The following is a 16,586-nucleotide window of genomic DNA, read 5'->3' as shown; positions in this document are numbered from 1 at the left end:
GATGTGATTGGCCCTTTCGGAGGATTGAATTGGATGGAGTCTAGCAATTTAATATGTCTACATTTACTTTGTGTCAACACTTACCCGAAGTACCCTTTATACGGTCGTTACTTGCTACGCTCTACGGAGCACATTTTTACACAGAATTTATAGAACTAATTGCAAACAAACTACTAGTAAATCCTTACAATAAATATATCTGTCAGGTATGTCTCCAATCGTAGATGGCCGCCCGCGGAAAACGTAGTGTAAGTGCATCTTATTTGGAAATGCATAGAAAGATCTTCTACTTAGAAACTACTAAGCAAATTGAAGCAAAACTTATCATTGGATGGCCTTCTAGCAAAATTGTGTTCGGCAGGACAGGGTACAATCCAACTTGATTGCCAGTGACGAACGTAGTTGAGATTATACCATATGGCGAAATTTATTGAAAGATATTTTCTAAAAGTACAGTGCAAATTACAATGAAACTTGGTCACAATGATCTTTTAAAATGCACAGGCAAACTATGTCTGGTAGGTTCAAGACTATAACCCAAGATTGCAGGAATTACTAACAACATAGTTTAACATTGGACCCTGAGCTGAGGGCCAGGGGGATCAAAGATCTTAAACAAAACTACTGAGACCAAACTTGATAACATTTGTTTTTGTATGAACACTTTTCAAGCAGTGCTATATCCATCCTTGATGGGCAATAACGGGGAACATACCTATTATATCGGGGTCTAAATTGGGCTGGCTTATGTAGCCACGGTTGATGTGAGCGATACAGCCTCTTAATAGTCTTTTGTTTCATATCCTAAAGTATTGGCGCAAAAAGTTTGTCATTAAACTAGATCCTTGAGTACAAGAAAGTAGAAACAAAACCATTCAAACGAATGCGATCAACATAGGAATATCATATCCCATTGGCAAACTTTTTTGTGCCGAGACCAGGCGTTACAAATCAGGCATGAGCTTTGTGTCAACACTTGCCCTACTGTTTGTTCCCTTGATAAATGTGATCGTATCATGCTGCACTAGGCGTAGAGAGTATTTTCTTTTATATTTACCATAATCAACAACAAAAAATCTAGACCAAGAAACAGTATATAGTAACTCCTAGTAATTTTGTTTGATTTAATTCTTGTATGGTAAAACCAAATATCAAACCTACTTATATTATATATATAATTAATTTCTAAAAAAATGTTTATGCAAAATCATTATTGTATAAAAAATGTATAGCAAATGTTCAATTCGGTAAGGCAGCAATCAATGTCCGAAACAATAGCTCTGCGTCATCGTATGATGTGATGATGGGAAACTGATCTCGTCTGTTTCCAGTAAGCAACTCGACAATGTTAATAAATTCATTGCTACAGCCATGCTCTGGAAAGGTATCTGTATATTCCTCTATGAGATTGTCAATTGTTTGTAAGTTACATGGTAAAGGAAATGAACAGTCTCTTCCACCAAAGAACTCTGGCTGATAGTATAACATATTTGGAATACCACTTGGTGTTACAACTTCAGCACGTTGTCTTCTTATTCTATGTGAGTTCCAGTTCTCAGCAAACATGTCCAATTGATGTTGGATAACGGAGAGGAAACAAAATCGAACACATTCTTTATGTACTGGACACGATACATTAAGAAGTCCAGTGTCTTGGAAATCCTGGAAACGGTTTCTCCAAAACTGGGTGAAACTCGTTTTTAGTGTACCCCAAAGCCTTTCTATTCTTTGATTTGCAACAGATCTGCCGACGAGAAAAGAATTTTGTCCCGACATTTCATCGTTTTGATTATGTCGCAACGATCTTTGTAAATCCCTCATTATGACGTTTTCTGTTCCTGCATCCGATCGAACAACCCTTGGAAGCATCTTTCTTTGTTTGATCCAATTAAGATACCAGTAACCGACATATCTGGGGTTATTGTTGGAGGGACTTGCTATCAACCATAAAAGTTTACGAGAGTATCCATCGATTGCCCCATGTATAGCTATGCCGTAGGGTTTTAATTTATCGTAACCATCGACATGAATCAGATATTTTGGTCCTCTATTGTAGTACACTCTCCTTCGAAGAACTCGATGCGATCTGTTAAGTACACCCTGTTGGTCTATTGTTCTTAAGCAAAGCCTTGCTCTTGATTGTGTGACGCAAAGTCCAAAGCCTATGTCCAGAGTCCTCCACATATACCTGTATCCAACATTAGACAGGCCATTACGGTGTAAAGCCAGGATTGTCCTTACAACTGTAGGTAATGGCGACTGGTTGTTACGCCGTCTGATATTTAATCTTCTCTTAAGTCTTTTTAACATGGAACAACTCATGAATGTTCCGTGAACAAACAAGAGAAATCCACATATTTGAAGGGACGTGTAGCATAATTGATGATAGTATTGGACTAGTTCAGGCACAGAAGCATCATCGCCTGGGTAAGGTATTCCTGTAACGTCATGATCAGCAACACAAAGGAGACAACAGAGTAACTGAAACATAAACATAGAAATTACACGTATGATGTAATGATAAAATGAAAAATCCGATTGGCTTGATATCTAAATAGGGTGTTCACTGTGACGTCATCAGCTTACTATAAAACTACTAGGAAATGCGCTGCGCCTTCACATTTAATGGAATACGAAATGGAAAAATACACAGTAAGTTTTGACAATCCAAAATAAATCTTCATGGCGATATTTATAACATATTTCATTTTTAAATTTACCCGTTATAGGTATCAGGTATAAGCATATGATATTTTTACATTTGAACATGTTTTCATTTTCAAACAAGAGGACATATCTTCTTCCAGCATATTGCAATCGAATAAACATTTTAAAAGTCATCTGATGCCTAAACGAATTTATTTTGTTTGGTTGATTTTTGTACCATATCTTAAAGAAACAACGAATAGTGTACCTAATGAATAAAATTTGTTATGAAAAAAATATGTTTCAATTTTTGCTAAATTTGTTGTAACATCATGCCTCCTTAAACATGATATCTAGTTCTTTATCAATCATTGACTAATTTATAAAATTTGGTCGCATATTGTCAAAGTCAATCAACCATAAAAACAAGGCCAAGATCAAATTACAGGTATCAAAATGACATCCCCTGGTAGTGGGGAACCTCCTTGTCTAATATCATCAACCTAAGTCAAAGCTAAAATTACACTTCAGACTATCATCCCCTTGTAGTTGGAGACGTTAATGCCAAATATTATCAACCTTAGACTTCTATTTCTTGAGATATGGTTGCAAAATTGACTATTAGAGTTCTTCAGGGTCATTCAAGCATTCAAAATAGGTCAAAGATAAATGGCACATGACTGACTGGCAAGAACAATATGTAGGAAATCTGCATCCTAAATATAAGAACCTTACTCGTTATGCTTCACGAGATAAAGACATGAACAGCAAACTTGGTTGCAATGTTAACGCCATATATTCACCGTCGCCTGTAAAATCGTACCTACATGTCTCGCTTTTACTGCGCATGCTAGACAAAATATGAAGAAAACTTTATATCATGGTTCACTATATTTTTCGCTAGAGCCGTGTAAATGTGTGCTCATTTTTCCTATTTTGGTAATCCTTTATTTTTTGTAATTTTTGGCCGTTTAAGGTGCAGTTTTTACAAAAAATAAATCACAATACAGTATTAAACCTTTTTCATACTTTCCACGAAGATGGAGCTGATTAGTCTAAATGAAGAAAAACATTATAAAAACTATACAAGAAAGTTTTGACAAATTTTGTTTGTTTTTAAGCCAAAGTGTGTTGATTTGATGTTCGATGTCAGCAACATATTTCTTTGTTTTACTTTCAACATTACCTTTAAAATATTGCTTGATTCCATAGTCTTTGACCATTTATTAGACGGGCAGGTGACCAAGCAGCTGAAATAGACGATATTTCTTCAATTGAAATGTTTAATGAATAGCAAAATCTTCTAATCGGTCAATATCAAAATAAAGTGAACACATATTTCGTTTCGCATCATGCTTTTCTACCTGGCATTAGTGGCGAATCCAGGGGGTCCGGGGTTGGAACCCTTTTTTACATTTATTTGGAAGATCAATGCAATTGAATGGGGACATATAGTTGGAACTCCCCTTTATCGTGGGCTAGGATCCCCATACCCAACCCTTATAAATGACAAGATCCACCCTGCTAGTTGTGAATCAAATTATTTGTTTAGATTACTAATTTTTTTTTTGCTTAGCTGTTATGAATTAAATGAGTCATGGAGATTGATCTACAAAGGACTCTGAAAGGCGAAAGGGAGGGACCATTCAGTTTTTTCCATTTTTCATTGACAGTCGTACAGAACGGGTAGTGTACTTGTGATGGGATGGTGGGGAGAGGGGTGAAACCCTTTAAGAAGAATATATCTTTAATAATAGCAGACGTCTTACTCTAGATCTTATCACAGGTCACGTTAAACTGTAACTTTTCAATGCCCTTTCATTCAAACAATAACGTTTTTTCTCCCTATGATCTTTTTCATTTTGTGTTCAGTATTGCTTCATATTAAAATATAACGCTAAGTCTCCAAAGAAAACAAATATAAACTTACTTATGACTCGTTTCCACTGCTCCCGCTGATGTTGTTGCTGTCGATCTCCATCTTTAATGTGTCAGCACAGGAAGTAAAATACGGACCGTGGGAATCTGACCGTGAGAACGAATAAAGTTAACATCAAATAAGCAAGTTGACTTAATTAATAAACAAGTCGACTTCTTATTTTATGTCATTTACATTTATATTAGCAAGTCGACATTGTAATAAAAACTTTATCTACATCATTCCGACAAGTTGACTTCAACATGATGATTTAATATCAAATAAACAAGTTGTGTCGACTTAATCAATTAATAAGTTGAATTCAACGTGTCGACTTCTTATTACTATGCCATTATATTTATATCAGCAAGTCGACATTGTAAAACAATTTTTCTACATCATTCCGACAACTTGACTTCAACTTGATGATAAGATTCCAGCTTATAACACACAACTTGACTAATAATTCCGACTTATTAGCAACAAAATAACTTTACAAGGGGTGTACCATATGCGCTTCCATACATACGATAAAGGAAACCAGGTAGACATTGCGATTCTGGATTTTTCCAAATCAATCAACTTTACCTCATGATCGACTCCTGCACAAAATGAATCAATATGGAATTAGAGTAATTATCACCCCAAATGCCTTACTTCATTCCTAACAGAAAGAAAAATGCGAGTCCAACTTAAAGGAGCAAACTGAGGTTGAATCCGGACCCCCCAAGGAACGGTGCTAGGACCCATCATCTTCTTGTGTCACACAAACGATCTACCAGATGCAGTAAATTCGTCAGTCCGACTTTTTGCAGACGACTGTTTGCTATACAACTGATAACAATATTATTCAACGATTTAAGCAATTGGAAAAGGAAAAAAAATATTTGTAGAACTTGTTCAGATTAATGATAAAGAAGTAATTGCAGCAATATATACATTAAAGAATAAGAAGTCAAGTGAATTTGACATGATCTTAAATGAAATGCTAAAATGTTGCCATTCATTTTTGATAACAAGTTTAAAAAAAAATATTTAATCATATTCTTTTAACTGGTTCCTTCATTGATGTGGTCATATTTATAAATTATCTGTTTACAAAACTTTTGAATTTTTGAAATACTAAGGCTTTTCTACCTCATGAATAGGGTACCTTAGCTGTTCTTGGCAAAACTTTTAGGAATTTTGGTCCTCAATATTCTTCAACTACGTACTTTATTTGGCCTTTTAACCTTTTTGGATTCGAGCGTCACTGACGAGTCTTTTGTAGACGAAACGCGCGTAGGGCGTAGATACAAAATTTAATCCTGGTAACTATGATGAATTCATTTCCTGCTATGTGGACAAAAGGATTTATTTAAAAGTGGTTCTACTGATGACCCTCAAATTATAGAGGTATAATAACAATTTGAAGTGCACTAGGAATGGTTTTTGCAAAAATATTGAACACAAGGCTAGAGAGTTGTTTTTTTTTTATCCAAGAGAAATATAATATGTAAAGAACAGATATGTTTTTGCAAGAAGAAGAGAACCCACAAGTGACCATATGTTTGTTCTCAAAACATTAATAGCAACATATACTCAAATGGGCCCTAAGCTTCTCTTTTCTTGTTTCGTCAACTTTAAAAAGGCATTATATAAGTTGTTATCCATTCGTTTGATGTGTTTGAGCTTTTGATTTTGCCATTTGATTAGAAACATTCCGTATTGAATTTTCCTCGGAGTTCAGTATTTTTGGGATTTTACTTTTTATACACAATACAACATAGAAAACTAAAGACTGAGGAACACGAACCCTACCAAACACCGGGGTGACCTCAGGTGCTCGAGAACGGTATTCCATGATTCATAACAAACCTTAATTCCATTATTTTTTCTTTTTATAAATTGATGAATTTTTAAGAAACTAAGGTATCAACTTGCTAAGGCAAAGTTGGTGTTGATCATTATTCTAGGTTCTTTTTTTGTCATAGAACTCTTTTAAATATTCGGCTTTGCGCTTTCCTGGTGAAAATAATTCAAGAAAGCGCTTCGAACGCATGCAATGAATTGATATTAGGTTTTTTTTTATATTTTATTACAACAGCACATATGTATAACATAACTAGAGAGGTAGCGTCGTTCATTCCCTTTTAGTATAGTCTTCTTCATTCTGTATTTTTAGAATTTTATCACGACATAGAGGGTTGGTATCCCGCTAACATGTTTAACCCCGCCACATTATTTATGCATGTGCCTGTCCCAAGTGAGGAGCCTGTAATTCAGTGGTTGTCGTTTGTTTATGTGTTACATATTTGTTTTTCGTTCATTTTTTTTTACATAAATAAGGCCGTTAGTTTTCTCGTTTGAATTGTTTTACATTGTCTTATCGGGGCCTTTTATAGCTGACTATGCGGTATAGGCTTTGCTCATTGTTGAAGGCCGTACGGTGAGCTATAGTTGTTAATGTCTGTGTCATTTTGGTCTTTTGAGGATAGTTGTCTCATTGGCAATCATACCACATCTTCTTTTTTATATAGAAAATGAAACAAAATAAAAATAAAATAAAACACCCAGAAAAAAATATACAACATATGTTACTAAGTAGTATATTATAAATTTTAAAAAAAAATCGGTTTAAACATAAACACATTATATACATATGAAATACAAGTAAGTTTGGTTTAAGCAATTTTACTGAAATCAATAACAATTCCAATTATTGGTGAGTTTAGTTTAATAGTCAGAAGTAAAACAAGTTCGACGATACCCGTAAATCAACGAAATAGCATTCCAAGTCTGAATGTCAAGGTGTTAAAGAAATCAGTTAAGATTTTTTTCGAGTTGTTGCAATGGCTGTAAATAAAGCCAATATATACCCTCGTTATCGGTTGTGGTATTCCTCCTCTCAAGCTAGATTTCAGAGAATTACAATTTCAATTTCAATTAATTTACTTTCTTTAAAAACAATTTAACGAATTGATCGTCTCGATTTTTTTAAACATACTAGTATATAAAAAAATATGCGCAGTCTTTTTTGTGTCATTTGTATTAAATGGTTACATCGAACTAAGATCAGTTTGAATTTGCGTAGTGACTTGTACTAATGGAAAGAATAAATCTATGCTGAATTGAATCGATTCTTTTGACATATTTTTATTGAACCTCTATTGACTAGCTAATAATACTCAAACGGAAAATAGGAATGTGTCAGAGATGTATTCAGCAACTAGAAACATACATTGAGTTTGGTATGTAAGGAATTTACTCCCAAAGCAACATTTGAAAATATTTTTTGTCGCTTCGTACATATTGATGCGGTAAATGGATAACATTGATATGGTAGTTCTGTTAATATTTTTTTTCATTGTTACATATTACCAGAAAAATATAATTTGTGAAATTATAACAGATGCCTGCCAAACAATGAAAAGATCTATTTTTGAAGTTTGTAAATGAGGTATTTTTGTCACAAGATTCTCAACTGTTTAATCATACTGCTACTAAGGTTATTTTTGTAATTTCATGTTGGGTTCCAATTCTCATAGGAAAGCCCCAATAGTACGTTCCCATTGATACATAGATAAAGGTGTCCCCATGCTGATACAGTCCTGCATAAAAAGGATTTATTAAGTAGGAACTTATTATGTATGGAAACATTTGACCGCCATGTGTATGTCCTGAAATAGAGAAAAAAAAATGTGTTAGTTCTTACAACAGACAAACGGACATCTTTATATAAAACTAATGGGTCTAAAGAGCCTGTGTCGCTCACCTTGGTCTATGTGAATATCAAACAAAGGACACAGATGGATTCATGACAAACTTGTGTTTTGGTGATGGTGATCTGTTTGTAGATCTTACTTTACTGAACATTCTTGCTGCTTACAATTATCTCTATCTATAATGAACTTGGCCCAGTAGTTACAATGGAAAATGTTAGTAAAAATTTACAAATTTTATGAAAATTATGAAAAACTGTTTATCTCTGTCTATAATAAAATTCAAGATAATAACCAAAAACAGCAAAATTTCTTAAAATTACAAATTTAGGGGCAGCAACCTAACAACGGGTTGTCCAATTCATCTGAGAAATGCAGGGCAGATACATCATTTTGTAGATCTTGACCTGATTAACAATTACCCCCATGTCAGATTTGCTCTAAATGCTTTGGTTTTTGAGATATAAGCCAAAAACTGCATTTTATCCCTATGTTCTATTTTTAGCCATGGCAGCCATCTTGGTTGGTATGCCGGGTCACCGGACACATTTTTTAAACTAGATACCCTAATGATGATTATGGCCAAGTTTTGTTTAATTTGGCCCAGCAGTTTCAGAGGAGAAGATTTTTGTAAAAGATTACTAAGTCTAAGATCTACGAAAAATGGTTAAAAATTGACTATAAAGGGCAATAACTCCTTAAGAGGGTCAACTGACCATTTTGGTTATGTTTGACTTATTTGTAAATCTTACTTTGCTGAACATTATTGCTGTTTACAGTTTATCTCTATCTATAATAATATTCAAGATAATAACCAAAAACAGCAAAATTTAGTTAAAATTACCAATTCAGGGGCAGCAACCCAACAACAGATTGTCCGATTCATCTCAAAATTTCAGGGCAGATAGATCTTGATCTGATAAACAATAATACTTCATGTCAGATTTGCAGGACGACGACGGACGACGACGGACGCCGGACGCCAAGTGATGAGAAAAGCTCACTTGGCCCTTTGGGCCAGGTGAGCTAAAAAAAGTTGTAAAAACTTATTATTATGAAAATGAGTTTAGCAGCCACATTAGCACTCTATAAATGATGATGGAAGATCTTTGTTTGTCAATATCAAAATTTCCTTACAACTTTCATAACATCGGAAAGACCTGGATCTTTCCGAATGGTATATACATTATTATTACTGTGGATTCATTTATTTTCGTGGGTATCAATTTTCGTGGATTGATGAAAACTTGCATATTCGTGGATATTTGATTTCGTGGTTTTGCCAATTTGTGTATGAAAAGCCTATTAATTATGTATTATTCGTTGAACATTTGAATTCGTGGTCCCCGGCCTGTACCCACGAAACCAACGAAAATTGGTATCCAACGAATAATAATGAATTCACAATACTAGTATGTCTTACTGTGAATTATTGACGTTGCCCTCTGGATGTTATGTTGTTTTTTGTCGTTGGATGTTGCACATTCATAGAATCCTATATACAAATGCAAATTGTATTCTGAAAAAGTATGCATATTTATGTAAATTTCCATGGATATTTTTCTATTTTCTGTAAAATGTTTTGTTTACTTACCACAGAGAATTAAATCAATCTTATTAATCGACTGCAATGCAATTTTTGCTGCTTTCGGTTGATGCGCTATTAAAATGGTACGTTGTTCTTCTGAACAACCCTTAATGGCAGTGTCTAATTTCATACCATGATTTTCATACCTGTTAGGAAAAATGCATTGTTGTGAAAATAGAACAAAAACAAATCCACATATCACAATACAAGTACATGCCAATTTCCCTGTATGTTTACCATTCTATTAATGTGTATAGCATCTTTGTAACTATTGTGTGTTTTAAGCATATAGATACTTTTTTACAATTTTATTTGCCAAATACAGCTAAGGTAATGTAATCTTGTAGAAGTACATTCTTTGTATTTAGAAAAAAATAAATTTTTGTAAACAGTTAATTTGTAATTCTGACCATCGATATGATCGGTAACACATTGAGTAGATCCTCCCAATGTAAAATACTAAACAGTTTTTATGTTGACTTCTAGAAAATATAATGTATAATACAAATTTCTTGACAATGTGTGTGTATTAAAGATTGGCATAAGTGGCGATATCGTTTCATATCACCTTTGTGTTACGATATATATCTAAGATCTTATACAGTATTTGGCGTAGCAAGTTATAACACCCCTATGTTACTTTTAAAAAAAGATATAACTTTCTTCATTGTCGATATTTAGTTAAGCATTTGTTTTTACTGAATATTACTGCCAATGTTAACATGACATATTACCTAATCCTATCTGCTTCTATATCATCAGTCCCTATAAAACACAAGGAATTGTCGTCTGCTTTATCTGCTGGCACTTTAACATTAGTATTGTGTAAAACTTGAACACCTAATTCTTTTATGGTTTCCATCCAATTTTCAACATCCATAGTGTAATATTCATGATTACCTGTTGATTAAAAAAATCTCGATATAAGCGTACATAAAAAATAAGACATTGATGAATTATAAAAAAACATACTTTATGAGTTTAATATGTTATCTAAGGAGTTTCTTGGAGTGACTAAACTAAAAACGGACTCAATTTCAAGTTTAGATGAAACAGTCATGTTTTTTTTCTACCTCTAAAGAGTTCATGTGATAACCTCAGTTTTTGTATGTTATCATGATTTGTTATTTTAAGCAATTCCTAGGAATTTGAACGACGGTAAACTACCAATATCTTTTACTAGTCTACTGCCAGGCAAAAAATACCTTAGTCGTATTAGGCCCAGCTTTAAATAATTTGATTAATTTCTAATGCTTTCAACTATTATTTGTTTTGATGAAATGCGTATATGACATACCAACTAATAGCTAGTTATGATTTGTTAGAGTCACCGTGTTGATGCTTATGGTCATTTCGTTCCCATGGATATTTTGTGTTGACCTGAAGTATGATATTTTTTAAATTCACTGTTACGAATTGTTGAATGATTTGAAACTTTAATGGTTTTCTGTCCTAGTCGTATTGTACTGAAGTTTTCGATTTTTAATACTCTTTAGCTCGTATTTTGAATTGGTTTTCGAACTGTTATGATTCTCGTGTTAAGGAAACGAGTTTCCAGAGTATCAACATTTAACCTGGTACCCTTTACGGAGTTTTACAATCAAATCCATTAAACGTTATGCTTACGGAATTTCTTGACTTGTAACCCAGATTTGTTTTTCTTTTTATCGAGTTATGACTTTTGAACAGCGGTATACTACTATATAATAGGCTTTATTTTTAACCAGGACGAGGAGTTTACAAACTTAACGAGCATGATTAAAGATAGGCGTAGTTTTACACGTCTTTGATTTTTTTATCAACCAGAACAGCACTTTTTAACCTGTATATGAAGTCATAACGATGGCGTCATGAAGTGGAATTGTATGCCACTGTCATCTGTCATTGGCATGAACTTGTGTAACATGTTGTTTCGTTTCATACAAGTGAGATACTTAGCTGGCAATGAACCCAGGTAAAATTCACCATTTTGTACACAAGAAAATATCTGTACCGAGTTAGAAATATGACAGTCGTTTGACATTCGTTTGATGTGTTTTTATATTTTGATTTTGTCATTTGATAAAGAACTTCTCATTTTGAATTTTTCTGTGGAGTTTCGTATGTTTGCTATTTAATTTTATATATATTTTTTTTCTGATTGGCAAAAAATTTGTACAAAATACAACTCTCTATTTTTCAAGTTATTTTTTGTATAACAATAAAAGCATATCTAATTTAATATTATATTATTTGTTGATTTTTGTTCTAGATTTTGATTATCTTTTTTTTCACACAAAAGTTATAATGTGTCTAAAGCTGTACAATTGTTTTATATGCATTACCTGTGACATAAAAGATTCCATGTTTCGATCGAATATTTCGCAGGGGCTGTACTGCATCCCTCAACTGTGAAACCAAACCGTCAACTAAATCTCCGTCGATAACAACAATATCTAAAAGATAATACTGCGTAATCAGTTTCATTCAAAAACAAAGAAATTTATTATCAAGTATTGTTTTTATTCACACTGATTAAAACATTGAAAAGCTTGATATTCGTCACTTAAACCCTGGTCGCAACGAACCAACGACACATCTTTGCAGCTCCACGACATGAAATTTTTATTCAAATCACGGGTCATCTGTGATCGTCGTACGACAGTCTCACGATATTTTGAGCATCGTGGCGCTGTCGTGTGTCGTGGGACGAAAATTGGACATGCACCTTTTTTGCTCTACGATTTTTTGTCATGTCACTGTCTTGTGGGTGTGAGTGTCTTACCGCAATCGTGGGACTGTCGTGCGATAAACACATTGTCGTGGGTACCAACATAAACCATTTTAATTAAAAAATAATTGTACGACTGTCGCAAGACACTCGTGATACAATCGCACGATTGTCTCACGAATACCAAATTTCGTACGATGCTCGCACAACATTCATTGTCTGTCTTGCAACAGAGGTACGTTCGTCGTGCAACACATTTTCGTTTTATTTAGACGAAAACAATACGGCGGGAATGAATGTTTTGAAAACACATACAGTCTGTCGCTTAAATGTATCTCCATGGTGCAAAGCTCTGATTCCTTTCACGGATTTGGCTATACTTTTTGGACCTTTTGGACTATAGCTCTTCATCTTTTATATAAGCCTTGGATTTCAAATATTTTGGCCACGAGCATCACTGAAGAGACATGTATTGTCGAAATGCGCATCTGGTGCAGGAAAATTGGTACCGTTAATGTTATTACTACCACTTGGTCGATGCCTCTGCTGGTGGACTGTTAGTCCCCGAGGGTATCACCAGCCCAGTAGCAAGTACTTCGGTTCTGGCATGAAAATACTATTAAAATAAATTTGCTGTTACAAAATGTTAGAAATTATTATAAATTAAGGAATGTATCTCCCTCATGCAAAGCTCTGATTTCTTTCACGGATTTGGCTATACTTTTTGGACCTTTTGGATTATAGCTCTTAATCTTTTATATAAGCTTTGGATTTCACATATTTTGGCCACGAGCATCACTGAAGAGACATATATTGTCGAAATGCGCATCTGGTGCAGGAAAATTGGTACCGTTAATGTTATTAAAGAGGGTGGTTATTCCATCAGAACGATTATGCTTGGTCCTGCTAATTAATTAGCGCCTTGCCGAAATCCTACAAGAGCAAAATATGGTCATGTTAGCGTTAATTCGAGCCCGTGAACAGCATAGGAAACAGCGAAACGCCCGAAGTTGATGAGTTAGGCCATGGGTCGAACTGCGTCTGATGTTTGGGCAGTATAGTACACTGATGCAAGGGTTGAAGCGGGCATGTTTTTAGAACTTTAGCTGATAGTCGCCTCTCACATCACTAACCCAATAAATCGGACGTTCTATAGGCAGCTAACATTTGATATTCTGGAGGGGTGGTGGGGGGGAGGGGGTGCTATTTATTTCTTTGGGAAAAAAGTTTGTTTCCAGTTTTTGGAGAAAAAAATAATATGTTTTTGACCCTGAGAAAAAAAAAGAGGTTTGTTTCACCCTAAGCTGCCACTATATGTAAAGCTTAAAATAAAATCAAGTGGTTGTTGCCTTATATACTAGTAGTTCCGAGTCAAATGCACGACTAACCCACGAATGTTGTGCCACAGTCGTACCACAGTGGCACGACAGTAACACGTGCACCCCAGGACATGAAAACCTTAAAAACATATGATAACCCCAAACAACTCACGATGGTCGTACGACAAACCCACGACAGTACAATGACAATTTTTTTTCTGTCGTGTACCCATCGTGGAATCATCGTGGCTGATGTGACCACTAGAAATATTTTTTTGACATTTTGCACGACAGTGCCACGACAACTTTATCTTCCTTTATTTGGTCTTTTTAACTTTTTTGGATTCGAGCGTCACTGATGAGTCTTTTGTAGACGAAATGCGCGTCTGGCGTATATACAAAATTTAGTCCTGGTATCTATGATGAGTTTATTTCCACGACAAAAAAACGATCTGTTGTGACCGGGGCTTTAGATATGTAGTTAAATGTGATGCAAATTTGCATGATATTTCTACACCAATTCTCAGTCATGAATTCTGTCATTATCTGTCTACTTATATTAATTGACTTTTGCGTAAAGGGAATAGCGCAATGGTTGAAGGTATCCTATTCTTGTTAGACTCGGCCAATTTAAAGGATTGTTATTTTGTTTAGACTCGTGTGTAATGTTTATGACAATACGTTCGCTTCTAGATGCACGTCCTTTATTTTATATGATTTGGTAACTGCCAAACTGACATATAGCATTCATCTCCTTTGATGCATAGAACTACAATATGTTTTATTACTTGGTCCCTGGTCCCTATTGTGATATGTGTGTCCATCATTCATTACAACAATTCGAAGCTAACATAATGAAAAAAGTAAAATCACAAAAATACTGAACTCAGAGGAAAATCAAATCGGAAAGTCCATAATCACATGGCAAAATCAAATTAATGACAAAACACATCAAAAACGAATGGACAAGAACTGTCATATTCCTGACTTGGTACAGGCATTATCAAATGTAGATAAATGATGGATTAAACCTGGTTTATAGCGCTAAATATCTCTCTCTCTCATGAAGCGAGATATCCGTATGATATGTATTCCTGTGATCTTTTGCAGTTTTAATACAGAGAATTTCAAGTTTTAATGATGACTTATATTGAAGCACTAATATATGAAATATATCTAATGGTAATGATAAAAAAAATTGTGTATCTTCTAGGATAGACGTATAATTGTATAAACTTGTCTATAATTATAAGGTATCCATACGATATTCAAAATAATGATAATATTAGAAAATAATTATATATTTGGGTGGAGAATTAAAATCTGTTACCGATGGCCAATATTGTTTTATTTGACCGAAATAAACCATGCATCAAGGAATTTGTTAACTTTTCGATATCTGCTGTATGAGCTATTTAATTAAGTTCTGCATTAAAACACAACCCTTCTGATCTCTCAAATGTATGCATATGATGATTTTAAGAAAACCTTCATTGCTGAGACTTTTTCTTATAATACCTGACTGAAGATTGTTTGTTATGTCAACTGCAACTTCTAGCTGTTTCTTTCCAACTGTAGGTCCTATATGAATATCACTGAGTAATGTAATTGTAAAGCCATCCAGCGAGTGAGGTAAATTCTTTAAAGGAATAGTAACATTTTTAACGATTGGTGGTTCACAAACTTTATAATACCCGTAACTTGTGATGGACAAAACATACACAATTGCCAATATTGCTGTATGGTCATCTTTTAGTGGTCTCTTTTTCCAAAGTCTAATTACGAAGTTCACTGCTTTAGCTATAACTAAGAATGTACACATCTGCACATGTGCTCCTAAACACAAGTAACTAATTGTGCCTAGGAATGTTGGTTCTGTTCTGTTTAGTAAAAAGTTTGATGTATAACTTCCATGTGCCAACATCATATAAAGTATTAGTATTAATTTCCACATAAGTCGAAGAGTTGAAGCTTGCTGACATTTGTCCTGACATGCAGACGACAGGTTTTTCCATACAAAGATCGACATAAGTGTAAGGACACACTCTAAGAACATAATAAATTGAATCTTTAGAATTATTCCTTTTAGTTTGGTTTCGAGAGAAAGCACCCATGACTCGGCTAATACTATGCTTAAGACAATAACAACTACTGTGATAACCAAAGGAACTTTTCTTTTCGAAATCATACCGGGTTGTTTATGTAATACATCGGTTGCGACCTTAAGAAAATTATAGTCTTAATATCAATTCCCGTCACAGATATGATAACCGTTCCGTACCTGCTCCATTTTAAATATTTTAGACAATTAATTTGTGGTATACTTTAAGAACTTTAACTAATATTTAAGAAATATATTAGCAGAAAAGAAATATCTATCAGTAAACAAGTTGATGAATATTTAGTGTTATATGTTTTTATATTGAGAATAGTGTAGTACTCATACACATTTTGAAAAAAAAACATCAATAAAGTAACTACTAGTACCTCCTTCGACATTAAATAAATATAGATTTGTTATACATATTAAGGTTGTGTCTTTTGATTTACCAACATTAAATCTAAATTTAATGGTAAGAATAAATGCTTCTTTTTGTATGTCAATTAATTTCAAGTGTAGTGTTTTAGAAACAAATAATAAGATATATTATACGTACATGGATTGAAAAAAAGTGACAAGAAACTTATACAAATTCCTCTCCTT

The 16,586-nt window shown here is 34.0% G+C and overlaps 1 protein-coding gene and 1 long non-coding RNA gene across 2 annotated transcripts; both read right to left on the bottom strand.

The window, feature by feature from the left end:
- Window positions 1–1,473: 1,473 nt before the first annotated feature.
- On the bottom strand, window positions 1,474–4,834 carry LOC143078742 (uncharacterized). The gene is made up of 3 exons (XR_012979252.1): window positions 4,577–4,834; window positions 3,833–3,896; window positions 1,474–2,481 (listed from the first exon to the last, which is right to left on the bottom strand). It is a non-coding gene; the product is annotated as an uncharacterized LOC143078742 (long non-coding RNA).
- Window positions 4,835–7,124: 2,290 nt separating this feature from the next.
- On the bottom strand, window positions 7,125–16,065 carry LOC143077956 (transmembrane protein with metallophosphoesterase domain-like). Its single transcript, XM_076253007.1, has 5 exons — window positions 15,401–16,065; window positions 12,178–12,288; window positions 10,588–10,753; window positions 9,860–9,999; window positions 7,125–8,223 (listed from the first exon to the last, which is right to left on the bottom strand). The coding sequence occupies exons 1-5, from the start codon at window positions 15,936–15,938 to the stop codon at window positions 8,036–8,038; spliced, it is 1,143 nt and encodes a 380-aa protein (XP_076109122.1). The 5' UTR covers window positions 15,939–16,065; the 3' UTR covers window positions 7,125–8,035.
- Between the last annotated feature and the right edge of the window lie 521 nt (window positions 16,066–16,586).

Source organism: Mytilus galloprovincialis, chromosome 6, assembly GCF_965363235.1.
Source record: "Mytilus galloprovincialis chromosome 6, xbMytGall1.hap1.1, whole genome shotgun sequence".
Lineage (NCBI taxonomy): Eukaryota > Metazoa > Mollusca > Bivalvia > Mytilida > Mytilidae > Mytilus > Mytilus galloprovincialis.
Note: the sequence above shows the minus strand (reverse complement) of the source record. Positions and strands in the feature narration are given on the sequence as shown.

Excerpts from the sequence above, each read along its gene's own strand:
- LOC143077956 (XM_076253007.1), bottom strand. The coding sequence starts at position 15,938 with ATGTTCTTAGAGTGTGTCCTTACACTTATGTCGATCTTTGTATGGAAA. Across the intron at positions 12,289-15,400 it reads AACAAACAATCTTCAGTCAG|ATATTGTTGTTATCGACGGA; the intron begins GTATTATAAGAA and ends ATTATCTTTTAG. Across the intron at positions 10,754-12,177 it reads TGGAATCTTTTATGTCACAG|GTAATCATGAATATTACACT; the intron begins GTAATGCATATA and ends TTTAATCAACAG.